This window comes from Hemiscyllium ocellatum, chromosome 21, assembly GCF_020745735.1.
Source record: "Hemiscyllium ocellatum isolate sHemOce1 chromosome 21, sHemOce1.pat.X.cur, whole genome shotgun sequence".
Lineage (NCBI taxonomy): Eukaryota > Metazoa > Chordata > Chondrichthyes > Orectolobiformes > Hemiscylliidae > Hemiscyllium > Hemiscyllium ocellatum.
The window spans coordinates 57,717,841-57,743,671 of NC_083421.1; the positions used below are offsets into that span (position 1 = coordinate 57,717,841).

Consider the following 25,831-nt stretch of genomic DNA (forward strand, 5'->3'; position numbering starts at 1 on the left):
CTTTCACATCTTTGGACTGGGGGAAGGAAGTGCAAACAGTCGCCTCGAGGGTAGGATTGAACCCAGGTCCCCGAGTTGGCTTTTTATTAATTTACCGGGGTCGCTTTCACGTTATTTTGATCTGGAGACTGGGATAAGGACCTAACTGAAACTCCTTAACCGTCTTCACTTTCAGTGTGACACCAGTGGGCAGTTTACTGACTCCAGGGCTGTAGAGGGAAAGTCTGCTCATACTGCAAATGCTTCGACCCTTGTCGTTTCTTCCGTTGATTCAAAAGCAGATTTCTGGCCGGGACATGGGTTCGGGACCCACTTTAAAGAAACGTATAGTCGGCGCAGTCAATTTCACCTGCACTGTTAGATTTCTCAGCTGGGTGGGTGCTGCTGTTCAATGGATCTTGCATTTTTCTTTACCTACATCAGAAACATTGACATTTTGTTTCTCACTGGACCTGTTACGTTTAAATATTCTTAACCCCCACATCTCTGGCCAGTGGCGGCTGATCTTTGATACAAAGAAGTTGAAACAGCTGTCGTAAAAAAAAATTCCCCTTTTAAAGCTACAGCCCATTAAGGATAGAGGTAAACTGTACAGTATTGTCCCTGCACTCAGCTTCCCCACCCCGCATAAGGCAAATTGATTTTTTTATTATTAAAGGAACAGTAGAAAAGTAGGAGAGTGTGGTTGCAATTGCACAAAGCATTAATGAAACCGTTGGAAATGTGTTGCTGGAAAAGCGCAGCAGGTCAGGCAGCATCCAAGGAGCAGGAGAGTCGACGTTTCGGGCATGAGCCCTTCTCCTGTTCCTTGGATGCTGCCTGACCTGCTGCGCTTTTCCAGCAACACATTTTCAGCTCTGATCTCCAGCATCTGCAGTCCTCACTTTCTCCATTAATGAAACCGCGTCTGAACCACTGCCTACGTTTGTGGTTCCTTACTTGAGTAGGCATTGGAAGCAATTCACATCAAGTTCACTCGATTAATCCCAGGCATGAGAGGCTTGTCTTCTGAGGAGCGATTGAGAGGTTTAGGCTACAGTTTATAAGGACGCGAGATCTCCCCCTGGTATATAAGATGCTGGAAGGAGAGGCCATTAGTTTTAGCGCAAGGAGTAACAATTTTATTCGGAGTTAAGGAGAAATTGCAATTCTCAAAGATCCTTAAACCTTTGGAATTCGCTGCCCCAAAGCGTGGGGGATGCTGGGACATTGAGTAAATTTAAAGAGGAGATAGATTTTTAATTATTAACTAGCAATCAACAATTAGTGGTTAATTAGTTTGAAGGGTTAAGGAGAGTGGGCAGGGAAGTGAAGTTGAGACTGAGATGGCATCAGCCACGATCATAATCAAATGCGAGAAGCCGAATTGCCTATTCCCCCTCCGAGCTCTTGATCTTTTTATTGTCCAAATACACTTGCTGCAGGAACATCGGTATTAATCAGTGTCATGGGGCTTATCTCGATCCATTGTCAGGTTAATTCTGGGGGCCACCAAAGTTGAAAACAGCAACAACAGAAAATCATCTCTATCAAGAAATAAATTGTTACCTGACCCCCAAATCACGAAGATCAAATTAGAGTCAGTCATAGAGATGTACAGCACGGAAACAGACCTTAGGTCCAACCAGTCCATGCCTACCAGATATCCCAACCCAATCTAGTCCCACCTGCCAGCACCCGGCCCACATCCCTCCAAACCCTTCCTATTCATATACCCTTCCAGATGCCTCTTAAATTTTGTAATTGCACCAGCCTCCACCACATCCTCTGGCAGCTCATTCAATACCCGTACCATCCTCTGTGTGAAAAAGTTGCCCCTTAGGTCCCTTTTAAATCTTTCCCCCTCACCCTAAACCTATGCCCGTCTAGTTCTGGACCCCCCGACCCCAGGGAAAAGACTTTGTCTATTTATCCTATCCATGCCCCTCATAATTTTGTAAACCTCTACAAGGTCACCCCTCAGCCTCCGATGCTCCAGGGAAAACAGCCCCAGCCTGTTCAGCCTCTCCCTGGAGCTCAGATCCTCCAACCCTGGCAACATCCTTGTAAATCTTTGCTGAACCCTTTCAAGTTTCACAACATCTTTCCAATAGGAAGGAGACCAGAATTGCATGCAATATTCCAACAGTGGCCTAACCAATGTCCTGGACAGCCGCAGCATGACCTCCCAACTCCTGTACTCAACACTCTGACCAATAAAGATTGCGTCTGCTGTATGGTTGAATGAACACGACACCCAAAGGCAGGACTTACACAAGGGTTCAGGTACATTATTCTTTGGAAGTTGCATTACAGGTAGACAGGTTGGTTAAGAAGGCATTTAGCACGCTTGCCTTCATTGCTCAGACCTTTGAGTTTGGTCCTCATGTTGAGCTTGTACAAGACATTGGTGAGGCCTGTTCTGGAGTCTTCACTCTGTTCTAGGAAGGATATTCAAAGTTTGTGAGAAGATTTGTAGCTCCGGTGCGTGTTGTTGTGGTTCTGTTCGCCATGCTGGGAGTTTTTGTTGCAAACGTTTCGTCCCCTGTCTAGGTGACATCTTCAGTGCTTGGGAGCCTCCTGAAGCGCTTCACAGGAGGCTCCCAAGCACTGAGAATGTCACCTAGAAAGGGACAAAAGGTTTGCAACAAAAACTCCCAGCTCGGCGAACAGAACCACAACAGGAAGGATATTATTAAGCTGGAGATGGTTCAGAAGTGATTTATCAGGATGTCACCGGGAATGGAGGGTTTGAGTTACAGGGAGAGGCTGGACACGCTGGGACTTTTTTTTTCACTGGAGTCTGGGAGGTTGAGGGGTGATCTTTACAGAGATTTATAAATTGTGACGGATGTGGATAGGGTGAATAGCAGGTGCCTTTTTCCTAGGGTGGGGGATTTCAGGACTAGGGGGCATATTTTTAAGGTGAGAGGAGAACAATTTACAAAAGACACGAAGGGCATTTTTTTTTAGAGTTGTTGGTGTGTGGAATAAACTTCCAGAGAAAGTGATGGATCCAGGTACAACATTTAAAAGACATTTGGATAAGTACATGAATAGGAAAAGTCTGGAGGGGTATGGGCCAGGAGCAGGCAGGTGGCTTACTTTGGGATAATGGTCAGCTTGTGTATGTGTGGTGTAAGATTTTGTGACAATTACAGGGAAATCTGAAAGGTCACAGAGGTCAGACTCTCTCTGTGCCTTTCCAGCGATGCTGCCAGAATTATTGAAGATCTCCAGCTCTTCCGGTTTGAAATCGGTTTTGTTGACCTGCATGCAGCAAGCAGCAGGGTGGAGTATTCTGGGATCTTTGGCCATAAAAAAATGCCATGGATTCTGATTGTCCTTGGAGAAAGGGGATTGAGATGGGGATGTAAACAATCTGGAAGGGGGCGTGGTGCCATTTAGGAAGAATGCTGAAATAATAGTGATCAAAATGAAAAGCTATGCAAGGGATTAAATTCTCAATGAAAAGAAAGCGAATCTGGGTGATTTGGAAGATGTTTTGATTGTTGGAAATAGAAACAATACTGTCAGGTCTTCAGCAGGTCTGGCAGCATCCGTGGACAGAGAAAGAGTTAAAATTTCAAGTTTGATTTGACTTCTTTCTAAGTTCAAAATAATTTTTCTTCTGAGGAGTTATATTAAATTTGAAACATCAACCCTGTTTCGCTGCCCGCGGACACTGCTCAGTTCCTGCAGCACTTTTGGCTTTTATTTCAGGTCTGCAGCGTTCTACTTGTGATTAATTGTCGGAATTTTCCGAAGTTACTTTATCAGACTCAAGACAGCAGCAGTAGCTAGAGACTGGGAGGGAACAGCTCGGCTTGAAAAGTGTTCAGAAGGCGTGATTCCAAAGAGAGAAACTGTTACTTGTAGGATTTTTTTTGTCACCTTCTGACAAATCTGCATCAGTAGTTTATTGTGAAGCAGGGAATACATTATTACATTGTGACTTGCATTGGAACAGAGTGTTTCCTGAAAGGGTACCTCCCTCCTCCGGGAGCAGAGACCAGTTGGTGTGAAAAAAAGTCGTTTATTATCAACTCGGGAAACTAAAATGAAGGAACGATGCTTTCATTGGAACAGTGTTTCCTGAAAGGGTAACTCCCTCCTCCGGGAGCAGAGACCAATTGGTGTGGAAAGAAAAATTGTTTTTTTCAACTTGGGAAACCGAAATGAAGGAATGATGCTGAAAGCCGTTAGATTGTTGATTAACTGTTTAATCGAAGGGAGAGGTGTTACAACTTGCAACATAATTTATATGGTCAAATTGCAATTCAATATAGTTAGGCTCTCATAACCGAATGCAGGGAAATGATAATTGCTGAGTTTTGCATTGGAATTAATGTATGATACGAAACCTCGGATTGCAAATATCTCCAGTGAGATGCAAAATATAAATATCACACAAACTACTCTTCAATTTAAAAAAAATATTAGAGTTATTCGATTTCTGGTAAGGAAGTCATGGGTCTTGTTGAATGAGCTTGGTTATCTGCTTCCTTTTAGAATTCTGAATGGGATAATAAGTGGGGTTACACTCTTTGAATAAACTGTACTTTATACCGAACAGATAGTGAACCAATAGGACTTCTTGCCCGCTGGTCCATGCCAGTGTTTGTATTTCTTTCGACACCCTTTAAAAGTAGCCAAACTAGTCACCTCAACCACTTCATGAGTTGTGAGTCCCATACTGCAATCACTCTCTAGTTAGGTTTGTTTCCCTGAATTTGTGGCTTTGGTTGCAGCTGTCTTCAGTGTAGCCTTTCCAGTTTTGGACTCCGCTTACAAATGCAAGCGCCTTCTTTACCCTACCCCAATCAAACCCCTTCAGAGCTTTAAAAGCTTCGAATGCATCACCAACTCAGCCTTCTCTCTTTCAGAGAAAAGAGTCCCAGTTTGTTCCATCTCCCATGGCAGTTTACAACATCTTTATATTAATGAATACTGTGCCAGAAACAAACTTACTAATGTCAATGGAAACATCACCATTTCAATTAGTCAAGAGTTTTAATATTTTCTTGACTCAAGTCAGGCATGGAGGCCCCCAATCATGTTTTCTGTTGATTTCTGGTCAATGCTATTGCCAGCATTTATCCATAACCCCAAGCAAGCAGGCTTCTTTTCTGTAAATATTACCATTTGACTACTTAGACATGCTACTGACTAGTTTTGGAAACAGTAAAGGATAGGTTAGGCAATGATAGGAAAAAGGGGTAAGTCTGGAATAATAAGTGAAAAATTGGGTATATATCACAGTTTGATTATCAGGTGAGACACAGAAAGAATATTTGGCCAATGTTTTGAGCACAGTTCATCAAAAGAAAACCTTAACAAATGCTTTAATTCTATTTCATTAGATGCTAGTCGCCTTGTTGTACCCACTCAGCTGTGCATAGCTTCTGATTGTAAAAGGAAATGGAACAGTGGGATGTAGAAGATACATCGATTTCTAAATCAAAAGATGAAATGTCTTGTTGACCTCCCTGCTATCCCAGCAGCTGGATAGTTTGCGGTACATACTTTTATAAATTCCCCAATAATTGTCCAATTGTACGTTGAATGAGTTCTGGGAGAATTGTTTTTACAACCTCTCTTGTCAACTATTAAAAAAAATGTGGTTGGTGAAGTGAGACTTTCTGAATCTAGTCCCTTTTGGTTTATATTGGTGTCCACATTCCTCTATCAAATGCAATAAGCCACGTGCCCTCATTATGCATAATTCGTTTGGGCAAATGTCAGTCTTTACTAATGAGAAGAATGAATCTTTACCAATTTTGTAAATGCTTCCTCCTGTGCAGTCCCTTTAATATTCAAGTACTTCTGTCTTATAACTGGAGTTCTTGAAGTGAAAACAATTTCTAGCTGTGAACTATATAATGACAGAATAGCTCCCTTTGAATTGCATTCCATTTTTCTGTAAATATAAACTAACACTTATGCTTGTTTTGAAAATTGGCAACTATTGCTTTGATATCTTTGAGGACATGTTATGACTTTCCTATTCATCATGTTTCCATTAATCCTGTAATCCTTCTTTATTGACATAATCCATCAAGCTTGCTTTCATGTCCTCATGTAGTGTACGTGCTTGGTGGTTTAACAGTATTGATCTATCTCCAGTACCTCTGCTCTCACCATTTAATGATAGGGTAATTAAGTTATCACATTTCCCTTAACCTCTTCACCTCCAGCAAGATGATAAAAAGATCAACTTGCATTCGTGTAGCACCTTAACATAATGAAAAACCAAAGGTACTTCAGAGCATCTTATCAGACAGTATAGTAGAATTACAGCACAGAAGAAGGCTGTTCTGTCCATTCTTCTTGTGCTGGTCTTCTGAATGATCAACTCTCTGCCTTTTTGAAAAGCCCTGCAACTATTTCTTCTTCAGATAATTGTTCAAATTTTCTCTTGAAAGCCCCAATTGAATCTGCCTCCACTCACTAACCCCTTGCCGCTCATGTCGTTGTGCTGCTTTTGGGAAAGTAGATGTCTACTTTTTATTGACCCTTCCTCTCCCTCTATTCAGTGATCCAATCGTTATTGTTGCATTGTCAGAAGTGTCAGCGATTTGCAGAGATGAAGCCCGAGAGTGATTTTAAAATAAGAATGCGAGCACCAAGGACCAGGCACTACTGTGCTCAAGGCTCCTGACAACTGAGGTACAGCTGGAGTGAGGAACACAGCCCAACAAGATCCAGTCCTCTGTCAGAAATTTGGAAAGAGGTTGTTCATGCTGGCAGGGAGAAAGTGAGGAATGTAGAGGCTGGAGATCAGAGTCGAGAGTGTGGTGCTGGAAAAGCATAGCAAATCAGGCAGCATCCAGGAAGCGGGAAAATCCACGTTTCAGGCAGAAACCCTTGTTTCATTCCTGATGAAGGGCTGTAGCCCGAAACGTCAATTCTCCTGCTCCTCGGATGCTGCCTGACCTGTGCTTTTCCATCATCACACTGTTGACTGTTGATGCTGGCAGTAAATGTGTCCCTGTCCAAATTTGCCAAAAGTCTTAAGAACTTCAAAGTTGCAGTCACTTAACTCGAGTATTGAAAAAGAAAGGATTGTGGATTGGCTATGGTGTAGGTAGGTGGGTGTGGGTGAACGTTGGTGATCAGATTAGTTGTAGATAATTAGTTGGTTCTCCCTTTGAACGTAAGCCTTTATTGCCCGATGGGAAGTTTACTTAGATGGGCCTGTCTTTTCTCTCGTCTTCATTTCTGATGGACAAATTTTCGCTGTGGTTTTCCATTCTCTTCTAAAGAGGGAGGAACGGCAGATATATTCAGCTGATTCTGAAGGATGTCGAGTAATTGTGCTCTCCGGACCAACCAACCCAACCACCCCGTGGCTCAACACTTTAACTCTCCCTCCCACTCCACCGAGGACATGCAGGTCCTTGGACTCCTCCACCGGCAAAACATAACAACACGACGGTTGGAGGAAGAGCACCTCATCTTCCGCCTGGGAACCCTCCAACCACAAGGGATGAACTCAGATTTCTCCAGTTTCCTCATTTCCCCTCCCCCCACCTTGTCTCAGTCGGTTCCCTCAACTCAGCACCGCTCTCCTAACCTGCAATCTTCTTCCTAACCTCTCCGCCCCCACCCCACTCCGGCCTATCACCCTCACCTTGACCTCCTTCCACCTATCACATCTCCATCGCCCTCCCCCAAGTCCCTCCTCCCTACCTTTTATCTTAGCCTGCCTGGCACCCTCTCCTCATTCCTGATGAAGGGCTTATGCCCGAAGCGTCGAATTTCCTATTCCTTGGATGCTGCCTGACCTGCAGTGCTTTAACCAGCAACACATTTTCAACAACAACCTCTCTCTCTCCATGCTAATCAGATTAGTTGAGTATCATCTCATAAGTTCAAAATAATTATAAGGCAACACTGGAGCTTATCACAGTATCCATAGAGAAAGTCATCGATTGTGGGGATAAAAAAACCTAGGAACAAGAAATTCATTTCACTAAAGCTGATCATACTGTGTCTCTCAATCCCTTCTCTTTCCGAAGGCACCTGTGATCCAGATTCCAGCCTCCGTATTTCCATAAAGTTTTGACTACGTGAGTTCTGCTTGCCTTCTCCATCTCAGTCTTGCAGTATTAACAACCCATTAATGGCTTATGAAATTCCTTTTAGCGTTTAACAGGTTTGAGACTATGCAAAGAGAAAGTGTATATAAATGCTTCAGTGTCAGCTCCTGACATTGTATATGGCAATTCATGACAACTGTTATGTTTTGAGTGCATCATTCGTGTTGTGAGGGGAAGCAGTCTAAGCCTTTTAGCGTCTTTCACACAAACTGAGCTGCACACTTCACCAGTAAAAACATGTAATTGACTTACTGCTTTGCATATGTCTTCCTGCAGAACATATTGGATTTAGATTAGAGCCTTTCAAGAAAGGAAGATCAGTGCAGAAGGGTAAAATATAAACTGGAACAGATTTATGTCAAAAGATGTTCTTGACAAAAAGAACGAGTATCCATTAATACAAAAAAAAATGATTGAATGAATGTTGTTTTTGGGATAGGTTTCAACAGCAACGTCAATCTTTCTATACCTTGGTGTCACTGATGGATGTGTTGTGTATTTCGAACATTTTATTTTTATTTTCAGTTTTGCCAGGACTTGTTTTGTTTGCTTAATTAAACCCTTTCACTGGTCACCTAGTTTCACTAGATTTCCCATGCATTTTCCTTCAAATATGATTTCTTTTCCCCCTTACTTTTACTTTTCGGAAGCATTTCTTTTATAACACTGCAGTAGATGACAATCCCATTCTACAGTGTGCCATGTAGTGGCAGTATTGTGAAATAAATCAAGGCCAGGCAGTAATTATTGAGTTCAGATTTGTTGTAGGAGGTACGGTTAGCCACTCAAATCCAATGAAAGATAGATTGTAGCCTTTCTCTATGTTTGTTGCGTGTAACACTGTTTGACAGTGGCTTGGAGTTTGTGGTTGTAATGACAATGAGACTGACACACATTGTCGTTATTATGACGGTAACTTGTCGAGCCATGCACAGTTAACCATGGACATCTAGACATCCCTGTCAGTGATGTACTGTCCCTCCAAATGGTATATTGCTGCAGCACTCCTACAGAGAATCAATTAGAAATCATTGATTTGTTGGGAGCTTTATCTATTTAAGTGTTACAATTGCTGCTAAAAAGGAAAATAAAAGTTAACAGAAAAACAACAGACCCAAGCTGGGATGGCATGATGGCTCAGTGGTTACCACTGCTGCCTCACAGCACCAGGGTCCCAGGTTTGATTCCAGCCTCGGATGCCTGTCTGTGTGGGTTTCCTCCCACAGTCCAAAGATGTGCAGGTCAGGTGAATTGGCCATGCTAAATTGCCCATTGCGTTAGGTGCATTAGTCAGAGAGAAGTGGGTCTGGGTGGGGCGGTTGGGCCAAAGGGCCTGTTTCCATGCTGTAGGGAATCTAATCTAAAAAATGCTTGAAATCTGAAAGTAAAACAGAAAATGCCGGTCAGACAGTATTCATGACAAGAAAGACACCTAATAAGGCTTATTTTTTCAGGTCAGGAATAAGTGGGTGTTTATTCCTATATTATGGTATAATTATTTGTCACCTACCTCCCCGTCCTCAAACATTTTACTCTTGTTCTCTTCTACTAGAAATTAAAACTTTGGTCTGTTTTTAGATTTAAAGTTGGTGTTCTGATATTTATATTTTTCCTTTAATCTCCTGCCTAAGTCTAAATCTTCCTTTCAATTTATGTACAGTTTGTTTACGTACAATTTCATATTGCTTGCTTTCTACTTTCTGCTTTTCTAACTGTGGGAATTCTTCAAATTAGTTATTGGAATGGCACCCATTCATTAAAAATAGTACCAGATTTAAAATGACGCTGAAAAGGAGAGAGCCTGTACTCTAGGGGCCACTGATCCCTGGGACTGGGGAGGAGTGGACTTGTCATACAATCCCTACAATGTGGAAGCAGGCCATTCGGCCCATCAGATCTACACTGACCCTCTGAACGGCATTTCACTCAGATCTACATCTGTACTCTACCCCTATAACCCTGCTAAGCCACCCAGCCTGCACATCCCTGGACACTGAAGCAATTTAACATGCCAATCCACCCTAACTTGCACATCTTTGGACTATGGGAGGAAACAAGAGCACCCAGAGAAAACTCACGTAGACATTAGAATGTGCAAACTCCGCACAGTCTCAAGATTGAATGCATCATGCGTATGCAGCAAAAAGACATGTGTGTATGTAAAAATGTTAAGCATTGTTCCAAATGTAACGGTGTGTTACATTCTCTCCGGAGCCACATTCCTGAAAGGGAACCAGGTATAAAATGGCTAAATGGGGTATTACCTTGAGGAGGAGTCTCCATGGCTGAGATTTGCACAAAAGTCAATTAATTTCTGTGAATGGGATGTTGCAAACTAGGAACAATCTGATTAAAATTCCAACCATTTCCCACGGCTGCTGCACCCTTACACTGCCATAGGCTTTCAGGCTGTATGGACAACACTTGGATGGATAAGAACCCAGACAGTTATTCTCTTCTTTCAGAGTGTCAAAACCACATGGTACAAAGGCTTCAACTGTTCCTAATATTTTAGCCAGTCCTTTAAGTGGCACACCAGCAGTTGGGCTGAAAGTCATTTCTGTATGGTGGCTCAGTGGTTAGCTACTGCCTCACAGCGCCAGGGACCCAAGTTCAATTCCACCCTTGGGTGACTGTCTGTGTGGAGTTTACACATTCTCCCTGTGTCTGCATGGGTTTCCACCGGGTACCCCAGTTTCCTCCTACAGTCACAAAGGTGTGCAGATTAGGTGAAATGGACATGCTAAATTGCCCATAGTGTTCAGGGATGTGTAGGTTAGGGGTAAATGGGTTTGGATTGGTTATTCTTCGGCAAGTTGGTGTGGACTTGTTGGGCCAAAGGGCCTGTCCCCACACTGTAGGGATTCTATGTTTGAGCTCAACTGGAGTGAGCAAGCCAGGGGTGTGTCCCACTGAATTGTCCAGCATTCAGACCTCCTTCCCAGAGTGTGCTGGGTCTTCCTGCCCATGCCATCTCTCAGCCATTGTAAGAGCTAAAGATGAAGCTGGCAAAACTGAATAATGTCTGTTAAACACTTAACGTTTCCAATGTCTCATTATATCCACATTATAGGAAGGATGTATTTGCACTGGAGAGGAGATTTACCAGGATGTTGCCTGGGATGAAGAGTTTCAGTTTATGAAGAGAGATTGGACAGACTGGGGCTATTTTCCTTGGAACAGAGAAGATGGGGGAGGCGAAGGGGGAACATGATTGAGATGTATAAAATTATGAGGGGTATAGATAGGGTAGGCAGGAAGAAACTGTTACCCTTGGTTGAGGGATCAGCGATTGGGGGGCATTGATTTAAATTCAGGGACAGGAGGTTTAGAGGGGATGTTAGGAAGACCTTGTTCATCCAGAGGGTGGTGGGAATCTGGAACTCAGTGGGTAAAGGTGGGAGAGCTATTTAGATGTGCATTTGTGATGCCACGGAATACAAGGCTCTGGGCCAAGTGCTGGAAAATGGGATGAAAATTATTGAGTGACTGCTTTTGACTGGTGTAGACATAATGGGCCAACGGGCCTTTTTCTGTGCTGTGGATCTCTATGACTCTAACAGTCTTGAAAGAAGAAACAACCTGGTCAAACATATCATGATACTCAAGGACTGTGTAAATATTTGTAACTCAGCTACCGGTTATCGTGGCTGTGGGGGTGTTTGCCGAGCTGGGAGGTTGATTTGCAGATGTTTTGTCCCCTGTCTAAGTGACATCTTCAGGGCTTTGGAGCCTCCTGTGAAGTGCTGCTGTGCCATCGCTTCTGAAATTTATCTGGTCCCATTCCTGTCGCTTCCGTTTATTGGTTCCAGTTGTCCGTTGTCGTGGTCAGTATATTAGATCCAGGTCAATGTGCTTGTTGATGGAACCCGTGGATGAGCGCCCTGCTTCCAGAAAGTCTCTGGCTGTCGTATGTTTAGCTTATCCGATGATAATTGTGTTGTCTCAGTTGTATTTGTGATCCTTGTCATCTGTGTGTATGGCTACTAGGGACCGCTGGTCGTGGCGATTAGTTGGTGTTCGTGAATGAGGATTGCTAGTTGTCTGTCTGTTTGCCCTATCTAGTGTTTTGTGCAGACTTTACACGGAATCTTGTAAATTACATGAATCCGAGTGGTTGGGGAAGTCTGTCATGACAGCCCATAAACCGACAGCCATGCTCAGACAACAACTCACCAGGACAAAAGACCCTGTACCCAACATGTACATGACGAACATAATTTCCAGGATTTCGTACAGATGACTGTACGAAACACTATCTAGGACGAACAGACAGACAACTAGCAATCAGCATCCACAAACATCAACTAGCCACGAAATGCAACGACCAGCTGTCCCTAGTAGCTATATACACAGCTGACAAAGACCTCAAATCTGACTGGGACAACACAACGATCATAGGACAGTCAGAGAGTTTCCAGAAGCATAGCACTCATCCACAGACTCCATCAGCAAGCACATTTACCTGGACCCAATATACCAGCCACTACAACATACAACTGGAACCAATAACCGGGAGCAGCAGGAATGGAACCAAATAGATTCCAGAAGAAACAGTTCCGCAGCATTTCACTGGAGGCTGCAACACACTGAAGATGTGACTTAGACAGGGGATGTAACATCTGGAAATCAACTTCCCAGCTTGGAAAACATACCCACAACCATGATATCTCCAGAGCATGTAGGACCTGAATCTGTACTCTCTGGTGTTGGAGTCACTATTGCTGTACCATGGCTGCATTCTGTGCTGGACAGTAAGAGCTTGCTTGAGACAAGAACATGGGATTGACAATTTGTTTATCTGTGGCACAATCCAAAGTATTCTTCAAAGTAGGGACTCCAAGGGAGGATACCTCACCCCACCTTCAGCTCTTCAGCTGTAAGAGCCAAGTACTGTGGAGATCTGAAATAAAACAGAAACCACCAGAGAAACTCTGGCAGGATCTGTGGAGAGAGAAACACAGTTAACATTTTGCACCCAATGACTTCTTTGGAAACACCTGTCCTGTTTGCTTGTTGGATCTCACTAATCCTTGTGTGCCCTCATTCTGTGTTACTGTCGTGTATCAGCTTTACACTGCTACAGGGCCTGCTCTCAGCTCTGCCCAGGGTTTGTCTCTGCATTACCACCTGTGCTGAAGATCTTTACAATTGTTGTGCTGAGTCATAAGAGCAAAATGTCATTTAGCTGGTTGACAAAAATGACGGACACTGTTTTGAGTTCAGCCTTGGAGACTGTAATTGCATCTTGAGAGTTCGATATGCATCTAAGTTCAAAGAAATATTTAAAATTGACTACAAACAGACTCATTCTAAATTGTAAACCCTGAGTTCACTGCTGTGCGAATGTAGATGAGTAATTTTCCTTTAAAAATAAGCCAGTCATTTATCAGCCCACTCACTTATGTCTATATTTGTACCGTTCACTTCTCAACACTAGGGTACCAGCACTCACCATTGGGCACCCCACTCAGTGCATCTCTCCAGTCCAAACATAACCCTCCCTTCCTTTCCTGAAGCCAATTCCTTACTGAACACTGACTTTTACCAAAGTACCACAGGTGACCAATCTAAAGTTGGAAATAATCATTTTCTGTTGGCAGAATTTTCTGCACTTGTTGTAATTCTTGTTCACAACATATCCTGGAGTAATTTGAATGCATGAGCTGTGTGTTGCAGTCCAATGCCATCCCAGTGGGTTACAAACTAATCAAAGGTGTTTAAAGACAATTCACTCAAATGGTGATTTGAGTATTTTGAATTGTCTCTCAGTGGGGGTGGTGGAAGGAAGTCCTCTGGAATCACTAAACAAGCTTTTGGGTGCTGCTAGAATGGTTTCTTGGTAAGGAGGATTAGATGGCACTTCAGAGTTTAAATCCTCTTTGTGATTTTTATAAATATGATAACCAAAACAATCAATGCTTTTTCTTTTCCCCTCACTCTTTCCTGCGATGTGGTGAAGACCAACATTTGTTTTCCATCTGCAGGCCATTCGGCCCTTCGAGCCTGCTCCCCCATTTCAATATGATCATGGCTGATCATATAGTTTCAGTGTCCCAATCCCGCTTTCTCCCCACACCCCTTGATCCCCTCAGCCGCAAGGGCCATGACCAGCTCCCTGTTGAATCTACCGAATGAACTCATCCCATCAGCTTTCTGTGGGAGAGAATTCCGCAGGTTCACAACTCTGAGTGAAGGAATTCTTGAACTGAAAGGCTTGTTCAAATACTTTTGAGCACAGTTAAAGGGGTGATAGATATAGGACAGATGTCTGAGGTAGTTTATTTACTCAGTAGTAGGGGCATGAACCCCCTGCCTGCAACAGTAGTGCACTCATCAGCTTTAAGGGCATTTAAATGGTCATTGTATTGACATATGGATGAAAATGGAATAGTGTAGGTTAGATGGGCTTCAGCCTGGTTCCACAGGTCAGTGCAACATTAAGAGCAAAGGGCCTGTATTGGACTGTAATGTTCTATGTTCAACCACATTGCTATGGGTCCGGAGTCACACATAGGCCAGACCAGATGAGGATGGCAGGTTTCCTTTCCTAAAGTGAACAAGACTTTTTTTAATGACAATCAACGATGGTTTCTTGGCTGCTTTGCTTCTTACATCTTGGCAGTATTTAAACTTCAAAGGTGCTTTGTTAACTGTACAGCACTTCAGAATGTCATGAGTAATGCAAGTTAATATATAAATGCAAGTCTTTGTTGTCTCTTCTTCTCCTTTGTTTGTTTTATTTCCCCTCTCCCTTTATCTTCACTCTTTCTATTTTGAAAAATACTTAAGGATGTTGGAGCACTCAAGCAGTAATAAACCCCAACCAACTAAAATTGAACAGTGATTCCCTCATTAATCAATGTGTTTATATCCTTTAAATTCATCAAAACATCTTCCCATTAATCAAATTGTACAACAAGTTGGACTTTGGTAAATTATTGCAATAATTACTAAAGGAATGGGGGAATGAGTAATCTACTCCAGGTAATGAATTGTGCATGGAGCAACAGTCGCATTGCTACCAGGTATTACCAAATAAAAATGGGAGGGAGATGGCCATGTTTAAAAAGCAAATTTGTGCATTTGAGAGCCTGTCTGTCTGTGTGTGTGTGTGTCTGTCTGTCTGTCTGTGTCTGTCTGTGAGTGAGTGAGTCTGTGTGTGTGTTAAATTGCTTGAGTGAGAGTTGAGCAAACACATTTATCCCATCCAGAAGTAAAAGGAAATGCACAGTAAGTCAATCCACTTTTGATAAAGAACACCAGGTGTTAAGTTTGGTCCTAATCCATGGAAATTGATGAAGGAAATACACTTAATGTTTCTCTCTCGTTTTATGCTGACTGATTTCTGTACATTTGCTTTCTTATTTCAGTTGCCCATCCTTCACTCCTTGTCTTATCCAATGAATCAAGTATGGTCCTTTTCCATTCCTTTCAACTGAGTTATGACTCAATTTTTAGCCTGTTTTGTGCTCATGAAACAACCATTGTTGTGTGTGTGTGTGTGTGTGTGTGTGTGTCTCTGTGTGTGTGTTCTAAGTTTAATTTAAAACTGAGACTCTCAAACACCGTCACTCGAGACTCTTACTTTAATGCTTGTTGAAATTAAGGCTAAATGAAGAGTCCAGAAGTTTGGTCAGGTATTCTTTTGTCTTTTTTTTCTGTTCCTAGTGGAGATTCTAGGCCCACTAATGTAGGATTTTGAGAGGATAATTCTGCTTGTCGTGACTATATTGTAAAGAAAGGTTATGCGGGCTGCAAACAACATAACTGTGGAGAACTAAGATTTCTAAAGGTAAAGAGTATCAATCACGTTCTTGGCATCTCTAATTCTTCTGAATTTACCCAGAAAAACAAAAACAAGTTAATAAAATAAGATTGCTGTCTGTTAAATAAAGAACCATTGAAAGCACCACTCCTCATTTACAATTAAATTATTGTTGCTCTGGATTCTGCACAATCAATGGATTAAACTTTAGATTTTCTCTTGGTTTTGCAAATAGTGTGAAATATCAAGAATTGGTTTCCACCCACGCAGTTATTTCATACTAAAGGAGAAAGAATTTTAAAAGAATCCCTCCATGGTTTCCTTTAAATATTCCTAAATTCCTTGAGAACTGATGGATAGTTTTTTTGTTCACTCTTTCCTGGGACGTAAATGGACGTAAGCCTTGCCAGCATTTGTGCCCATCCCTAATTGCCCCTGAACTCATCTGCTTACTCGACAATTTCAGAGGGCAGTTAAGAGTCAAAGACATTGGTGTGGCCTGGATGTCAGACAAGGTCAGGATTATCTCTTTCATTCCCTGCAGGACATTAGTGAACCAGATAGGTTCTTATAACAATTGGTAATGGCTTCACAGTCACCATTACTAGGACTAGCTTTCAATTCCAGGTTTACTGATTGAATTTAAACTCTAACCAGCTACTTTGGTGGGATTTTAACCCTTACTCCTGGTGGATTAAGCTTGGTCTCTAGAGTGCTAGTCTAGTCAAGTTACCATGACACCACCACCTCCCCTGAAATTATCTATCATACAACAAGAATTGCATTTAATGTGGAGAATATCCCTTTCCTTTCCCAATTAGATCTGCCTTATTTATGTCATTAAATCATCAGAGATAAAAACTGCAATTCTTACCTTCTCTGGCTTTTTTTTTGGCTGACACCAATTTATTTTTCATTGTTTTTTTCTGAATTTCCAACACTATTTTATTCATCTGCACTTAGCTTTATTGAACGGATGTGTGTCACTTGTTATGGCCCAGGCCAGACTCCCTCAAAACATTTCAAGAAAGTAGCCCACACCTTTATTTTGCTAGTTGCTTTAAGCAGTGGTTGTTATAGGAATGATGCAGCTGATAAAGCCACTTAGTGTTAAACAGAATTTATTTACAAGATTACCGAATGAAATATGAACAAAAGAGAACAGAATACTGAATAACCATAACTATCCAAGAACCCAACAGATTATCCAAACTTAATGATGCTGTTCCAAATATTTGCAACAATTCCCATAAATGTCCTTTGGCACAAAAGGTAAAATTAAACATAGGCTCTTACAGGAGAGAAGTCAGAGAAAGAGAGAGAGGACCAACATGGACCTGCTTCTTTGGGTCCAGCAACTTCACAACACTGCTGTTAAAAACCAAATAAAACCAGAGAAAAGCTGAGCTGGGAGAACTGGCCACTTCCCTTTAATTGTACAAGTGTTTCTTTTAAAAAAAACACTTGAAAACCTTTTTCCTGAGGCAGTATCTGTTAGCATTAAACTGACCGTAAAATCCTTCCAAGCTCAGACTTTTTAGAGTCTGTGTGTTTTATAACCTCCTGGAAAAAAAAGCCAAAGACACCATAACCTTGTTAAAGGAGCAGTATTATCATATACTGATTGTTGTAAGTTCCATTCTCACAAATCAACAGATAAGCCTAATGTATGGGCGGGGTCATGGTGCGTGACTGTTCCCCAGTACCTTTCTGCTGAGATTGCACATTCACATTAAAGATCTCCATTCAGTGAATTAACTAAATCAGTGAAACTTATTTGAAGTTAGTAGGAACTCTGAACTCAGTTGTTGGGTAAGTATAATATTTGATCAATACCATCTTGGTGAGATGGAAGAATTCCAATATCTCTGCTGTGTCTCTCAGTTACACTCTAAATTAATTCTGTTTTTTTCCATTTTGTGTAAAAATGTAATTGTATGGAAAATAATCAGTACTTGCCTCATAGGTGGTGATGTGATATTTGGCCAAGGTGCCATCACAGTTTAGTTTGCGCAATTGTTTCCTGACATCTCCGATGTGTAATTATAGGTGAATAGGCAGCAGCTGAGAGAATTATGGTTGAACTTTACTCTTCTTGTTTCAAGGGATGCTGAGGCAATCTGGGGCTGACCAGTCTTAATAATACAGGAAGTCAGTTAATGAAAGATAGAAGAGCCACAATGGATACTTATGGAGTCACATGTTGTAAACATGCACCTTCCAATCCAACAAGCAAAGTTTCAGTCATATCTAATGAAAGGTTCTCAAAGATGTCACTCAAGACAAGTTTAGACAGGGACATGGATTGGAAGGTTATGGACCAAATGCAGACAAATGGGACTAGTTCAATTGTAAAAACTGGACAGAATGAGCACATTGGGCATAAGAGTCTGTTTCTATGCTGCAGACTTCAATGACCCTGTTTTCAACTAACCTGTACTAAGATATTATTACATGTCTGTGGAACAGGTGTAACTTGAAGTAAGACTATCTGGTTCATAGGTAGGGCACTACCACTGTACTATAATAGCAACACCCCCCCAAAAAAAAATCACTCAAAGACATTTTTAAATCTACTTTTTCGAGGAAACTGTTGCGCATCTCTGGAGTAAGTGAATCCAGGGCTCCAGGTTGTGAAGTAGGGGCATTACAACTATGTCACAGGAGGTCCTCATAGGATCACAAACCTTTCTTTCCCTCTAAAATAACCTATTCAGAGACATTATCATGCACTTCTGGAGCAGGTGAGACTTGAACGTGAATTGATGATGAAGGGCTTTTGCCTGAAACGTCGATTTTCCTGCTCCTCAGATACTGTCTGACCTGCTGTGATTTTCCAGCACCACTCTAATCTAGACTCTGAACTCCAGCATCTGCAGTCCTCACTTTCGCCTAGTTGGTTTTAACCTTAAACGTGAATTGTCCAGTCCAGGGGCAGGAATGCTGCCACTGTATCACAGGAGCCCCTGACAGGACCTCAAACCTATTTCATTTTCCTTAATATAACCTATTCAGAAACATTAACACCTCTGGAGCACATGAGACTTGAATCTAGATCACCCAGTCCAGGGGTAGGGATACTATTCCTGCACCAGAAATGGCTCCTAAAGGGTTGTAAATTAATACCCGGTCAATGCCCATCAGCTGCATGCCATTGAATTCAATTCAATCAGGATTATGTCGCCTGTATAAAGTTATTTAAAGCAGTGACACTGACATAATACATCAAACAGCCATCTCCTGTAATGTCTGATTTTAGGGTGTTGAACTAACATTTGAGGGAAAAAAAACACCAGATAATGTCATAAAAGTTTTAAATGACTTTTCTCAGTCCTGATTAAATTTGGAATTAAGAACAGTGACCCAGTTACAAAACATCCTCAATCTGGGGAAATGCCTATCTCATAGCAATCAGTGTACTGCATAGGGCTGGTTAAAAACTTCTCTAATTATTAGGCACTTCAACAATTTGCTTGCTTTTCTCTTGATGAAAATAAAAACCCTTCCAGCTGTAAGCAAAAATAATCTTTTATTACATATTCAAACTCCCACTGCTTGGTAATTTAGATATGTAACAACATAATTTAATCAATAATCATTCTCCTATTAGGAATAACCAATGACTTACATTAGAGCAGATGGATTTTGATTGCTGGAAAAGCAATGCTGTTTTACAACCAATAGCACTAATAGTTGAGAAGTTAATGCTTTTTTTCAAACACAAGACAAAATTATTCAAGTTGCAACATATTTCAGATACACTCGTAGAATGTGGTGTTCCTCGTTATATTACATAGCTCAATTAATTGCTTTTTTATTTTCATTGGTTCCATGGTCAATTAAGCTTTTTCCAATACCAGATTATTAATTATAGAATCAACAAACTATGTTTTGAAGAACCAACAATTTGCAAAGAATATTGGCCCCAAGAATTTGCTGATGTGAATGATTTACACTGTCATTGATGTGCAACTCAACCAGAAACCTGCTGCAAAGCAGAAGTACCAACACCCACCACCACCCTCGGAATTCAAACCATCACAAGCAGTGGGGCAATTTATGTTGCTCCACAAACAAAACTGCAAATAACAGTCTCTCAAACTTAGCGTCTCTCTGAGCTTTATGGAGCTGATGTCTGCACATTAATTATCCGTTAAACTGATTAAGTCTGATAAATAAAAATGAAACTACTCTTTTAATCGTGTACACATTGTTAATCACTGATCGTCAATTGTCAGGCCCAGAAAGTGCGCAATTAGATGTGACATTTAGTTTGTGAATTATTGGAATTTCTCTCAAAGAACCAGGTTTTTCCTTTCTATCTCTTTTTCTTTTATGTTGCAATCTAATTTCCCTACTTCTCTTCCTCTATTGCACTCAATATTCAATATATCCTCCCAATAAGTCCTTCCCCAGTTGAATTATCAATATTTTAAGCTCATTTGTCAAGAAAATACATTATTAGTCCAAGTGCGATCAAGACCTCATTGACCCATGCACTCGCTATGACACACACACACACACACACAGTTTGACATTAGAAAACAGAGTGATGATAAAGGGTTTTTTAGATTGGAGGCCTGTGACAAGCAGATTTTCACAAGGATCAATGTTGGCTCCACTTTTATTTGTGCTGAAAATGTGTTGCTGGAAAAGCGCAGCAGGTCAGGCAGCATCCAAGGAACAGGAGATTCGATGTTTCGGGCATGAGCCCTTCTTCAGGTTCCTGAAGAAGGGCTTATGCCCCAAACTTCGAATCTCCTGTTCCTTGGATGCTGCCTGACCTGCTGCGCTTTTCCAGCAACACATTTTCAGCTCTGATCTCCAGCATCTGCAGACCTCACTCTCTCCTCCACTTTTATTTGTCACTTATACAAATAATTTTGATGAGATTATCAAAGACATAGTTAGTATATTTGTGGATAAGCCCAAAATTGGAGATGTACTGGACTGTGAAGAAGGTTATCTAAGATTACAAAGAGATCTTGATCAATTGGATCAATAGCCTGAAGGATGGCAGATGGAGTTTAATTTGTATAAATGGAAGGTATTGCAGTTTGGGAAAACAAAAAGGGGCAGGACTTATACAGTTAAAAGTAGGGCCTTACATAGTATTGAGGAACAGAACATGGGGGTTCAGGTACATAATTGTTTGCAGTTTTTGTCACATATAGATAGGAGAAAGTGAAGACCGCAGATGCTGGAGATCAGGGTCGAGAGTGTGGTGCTGGAAAAGCACAGCAGGTCAGGCAGCATCTGTGGAGCAGGAAAATCAATGTTTTGGGCAAAATCCCTTCATCAGGAATGAGGCTTATGAGCCGGCAGGGGGTTGGGGGGCTGAGAGATACACGGGAGGGGTTGGGGCTGGGGGCGAAGGTCACTGGGAATGTGATAGGTTGATGAAGGTGAGGGAGCAGGTGATATGTTGGAGAGGAGGGTGGAGTGAATAGATGTCAAAGGTAGTGGACAGGTCAGGAAGGCAGTGCCAAGTTGGAGGCTTGGGACCAGGATAATGTGGGGGGAGGGGAAATGAGGAAACTGGTGAAACACATACTGATCCCGTGTGGTTGCAGGATTCTAAGGCAGAAGATGAGGTGCTCTTCCTCCAGGCATCTGTTGGTAAAGGTTTCGTGATGGAGGAGGCCCAGGATCTGCATGTTCTTGGTGGAGTGGGAGGGGGAGTTGAAGTGTCAGCCATTGGGTAGTGGGGCTGATGGGTGTGGGTGTCCCAGAGATGTTCTCTAAAATGATCTGCAAGCTGGCATCCTGTTTCCCTGATGTACAGGAGACCACATCGGGTGCAACGGAGACAGTAGATGACATTGGTGGAGGTACAGGTAAATTTCTGTCAGATGTGGAAGGATCCTTAGGGGCCTTGGGCAGAGGTGAGGGGGGAGTAGTGTGAGTGCAGGTTTTTCACTTCCTGCAGTGGCAGGGGAAAGTGTTGGGAATGGGGTGTGGCTGGTGGGAGATGTGGACCTGATGAGGGAGTTGTGGAGGGAATGGCTCTCCAGAATGCTGATAGGGGTGGGGAGGGAAAAATATATTTATTGATGGGGTCTGTTTGGCAGAAGTGGTGGAGGATAATGTGATATATATGGTGGTTTGTGGGGTAGAAGGTGAGGACCTGGGGGTTTCGGTCCATGTTATGTCGGGAGAGGTGGGCTTCAAGGGCAGAGGTGTGGGAAGTGGAGGAGATGGGCCGGAGGCCATGATCAACCATATGGGAAGGAAAATTGTGATCTTGGAAGAAGGAGGCCATCTGGGATTTTCTAATGTGGAATTGGTGGAATCTTTCCCCCCCAAAATCCACTCCCTTCCATTCATCTCTCAGCCTCCCTGTCCACAAGTCTCATACCAGTCATATATAGATAGGGTAGTTAAGAAAGTTTAGTGCACTTGCTTTCATTGCTCAGACCTTTCAGTTTAGGAATGTTATGATGAGGTAGCAGGGACATTGGTGAATCCTTTTCTGGAGTGCTGTGTCCAGTTCTGGTCACCCTGTGGTAGGAATGATATTACTAAACTGGAGAGATTAGATTAGATTAGATTACTTAGATTAGATTAGATTACTTACAGTGTGGAAACAGGCCCTTCGGCCCAACAAGTCCACACTGACCCGCCGAAGCGCAACCCACCCATACCCCTACATTTACCCCTTACCTAACACTATGGGCAATTTAGCATGGCCAATTCACCTGACCCGCACATTTTTGGATTGTGGGAGGAAACCGGAGCACCCGGAAGAAACCCACGCAGACACGGGGAGAACGTGCAAACTCCACACAGTCAGTCGCCTGAGTCGGGTTCAGAAGAGATTTACCAGAATGTTTCCAGGAATTGAGACTTTGAGTTATACACAGAAACTGGATTGACTAGGACTGTTTTCACTGGACCGTGGAACATTGAGGGATGACCTTATAGAGATTCATAAAATCGTGAGGGTAGTAGAAAAGGTGAACAGCAGGTATCTTTTCCCGAGAGTGGGGGAACTTCAAGATTAGGAGCTTTTTCTTAGGTGAGAGAGGAGTGACTTTAAAAAAGACATGAGGGGCAATTTGTTTCACACAATGGCTTACGTATGGAGTGAACTGCCAGAGGAAGTGGTGGATGCAGGTATAGTTACAATGTTTGAATAAGTACATGAATAGGAAAGGTTTGGAAGGATGCGGGCCAAGTGCAGGCAGGTGGAATTAGTTTAGTTTGGGAACTTGGTAGGCATGGACTTGTTGGACCTGAGAGTCAGTTTCTGTGCTGTGTAACTCTGACTCTATAACAATCACTTTGAGCTGATTTAATAAAAATAATAAAACAAAGAACTACAGACACTGAAATGAAAACAGAAATTACGAGAGAAACTCAGCAAGTCTGACAGCATCTGAGGAGCGAGAAACAGGGTTATTGTCTCACTTCCAGTGACTCTGCCTCAGAACTGATAAGTACACAAATAAATCTACCCAACCACATAATGAGAGATTGTCCTGCAGCAATTCACTGGGCCGGTAAAATTAGATATTTTAAAAGAACGCTTGAACCAATGCAGATAATAATGAGATTATGCATGTAGAAAAGAAAAATAAGTCATCCAAAATATTCTACAAATACCAAAGAATTTGCAATTGTAGCCAGTGCATGTGGGATAAACAGCAGCTGATATATAATACAGCTCCAAAAATGGGGACATTGAAACAGGAGAAGGCCATTCAGCTCATTGAGCCGGCCTTGCCATTTAATATGATGTTGACTGCTAAAGCCTCGAGAATAATGATGTAAATATTCATTTATTGAAGTAAACATTGTTAATGACTAGTAATCAGTTCCCTAGCCCAGTGTGACCTTTTGATTAATTTAGTCAGTGAATTGTTGAAATTACATTCAAAACAATGATATATTTAACAATATAAATAATTGGATAATTTGTTTTAATAATGGATGAGGGATAATTATTGGGAATGTATTGAGGGAATTCCTCTAACCTTTAAGCGGTGCCACATGCACATTCATGTGCATTGTCGAGATTAGAGAGGGTCTCAATTTAACTTTTCACCTGAGACAGCACCTCAAACAACACATTCCTTTACACAGGCTGAACTTGATCACTATGTAGAGCACATTATTCAATCCATTTGCAGTCTCTATGGCCATTAAGATTTTTAACTTGTACACGTCATTTATTATATGGAGTACTAAAAGACAAGAGTTTACAGTAATCTTCAGGATCAAATTGGTGCATTTGTGTCTGACAACGGTAACAAAGAGAATTTTGAAGTGTCCAAGTTCAGAGCCTCATGCCTTTCTCACTGTAGTCCCAGCAGTTTGATGACGCTTCTATGCAAGAGGAAATTGTCAGTGTTGATTTAAAACTTCAACAAATAGAATATTGCTCTAGACCCACCTTCAAACCCCCTCCACTCTTTCCTCCCTCCTCTTCCTTCCCACCCACACTTTCTGTTCTCTCCTCCCTCACTCCAAACTTGCCTTCCCTCTTCATCCACTCTTGTTGTCTTTTGTTCCTTCCCTCTCTCCATCCTTCACTCCTTCCTTTCTTCCCTTCCTCACTCAATCTCTTCCCTTCCTCCCCTCTTGCTCTGTCCTCCACCCCACTCTGTCCTCCCCTCTTCTTCCCTATTTTCTTTCTCCACCTCCCCACTCCTCTCCTCACTGCTGTCCCCTCTCCCCACCACTCTTCCCCCTCTGCCCCTCCTCATCCTCCCCCTCCCCCTCCCCTCACCACCCCTGTGCCTTCCCCTCTCTGCCGTCTGCTGTCCCCCACTCCCCTCCCTGGTACTCTCCCCTCCTGCCTCTCCCTGTCCTCCCCTCCCTACAGCCCACTCACTCTCCCCTCCCCTCCCGGCCCCCTCTTCACCCCCCCCCCCTCTCCATTCCGCACTCCCTCCCAGTTCGGCACTGTCCCCCCTCCCCACGGGCTCTCTCTCTCTCTCTAGTGCCTGCACTTGTCCCCCTGTGCACTCCCTCCTTCCCCACCTCCCTGCATTCTCTCCGCTCCCGCCCCATCCCGCACTCCCTCTGGTCTCTGCACCCCTCCTCCCCCCTCTCCCCTCCCCTCCCCACCCCGCCAGACTCTCGCTGCGGTTCCGGGGCGGGCACTCCGCTGCTCGGAGCGCGGGGCTCGCTGCTGGCCCCCGGAGCGGACTCCTGACCGGGGCGCGCTCCCGCCGCGCCGCGCCGCCGCTTTCCCTGGATGGAGCTGGCGGGCGGGGGGCGCGCCTGGGGCCGGGAGCGGAGCTCGCGTTACCGGTGCCGGTCCCCTCTGTCTCACCGAGACTCTCGCTCTGTCCACAGACTGTCCCCAGCCGGCGACCAGAACCGCAACAGCGACGGAGTCATCCTGGACATCGCGTCCCTGAAGATGAACGAGCTGGAGACAGATGTCCCTCCTCTACCGCCCAGGTACCGATTCCGGGATTTACTCTTGGGAGACCAGTCCTTCCAAAACGACGACAGGTAAGTCCCTGAAATCCTCACTTGAACCCTCCCCTGTTCCAGCAATGATTTACGATAGTCTCCCTGCTACCAGGGAGCTGTCCAAGGTGCTGAATCCTGGACCGTTCCCCAAAGGCTGCTGAACGATCACCCTTCCGACTGACCATGTGTTTGGAGTTTTTATTTTATGCTTTCATCCAACTGTTAAGCCGGGAAGAATTGAATCAGACAGCACCCAGTTATTCATTCAGTGTGGAGCATTCAAACTGCGACGTGACTTTGGGTGCCAGAAGTTAGCTGAGTAAAATGTTTTTTCAATTCCAAGATGCCAATATTATTTATAACACAAATCTGATTCTTGTTTGATTCAACCCTCCCTAATTTTTTCTGGTCAGTGCAGACTTGATGGGCTGAAGGGCATTCTCAGTACTTTATGACCTGAACACTGTAATTTTGATTTAACTCTGGTCTCAGTTTCAATAGTTTGATTTTCAACTGAATATTATATTTTTAAAACACATTTGCTATCTTTTACTAT

At 42.9% G+C, this 25,831-nt stretch overlaps 1 protein-coding gene across 1 annotated transcript in view; it reads left to right on the forward strand.

Moving 5' to 3' along the window:
- Window positions 1-25,831, forward strand: part of LOC132825911 (potassium channel subfamily T member 1-like) — a 428,710-nt gene that overhangs the window by 943 nt on the left and 401,936 nt on the right. The window contains exon 2 of the mRNA XM_060841534.1: window positions 25,153-25,314. Within this exon, the coding sequence (XP_060697517.1) occupies window positions 25,153-25,314 (162 nt within the window). The remainder of the gene's footprint in view (window positions 1-25,152; window positions 25,315-25,831) is intronic.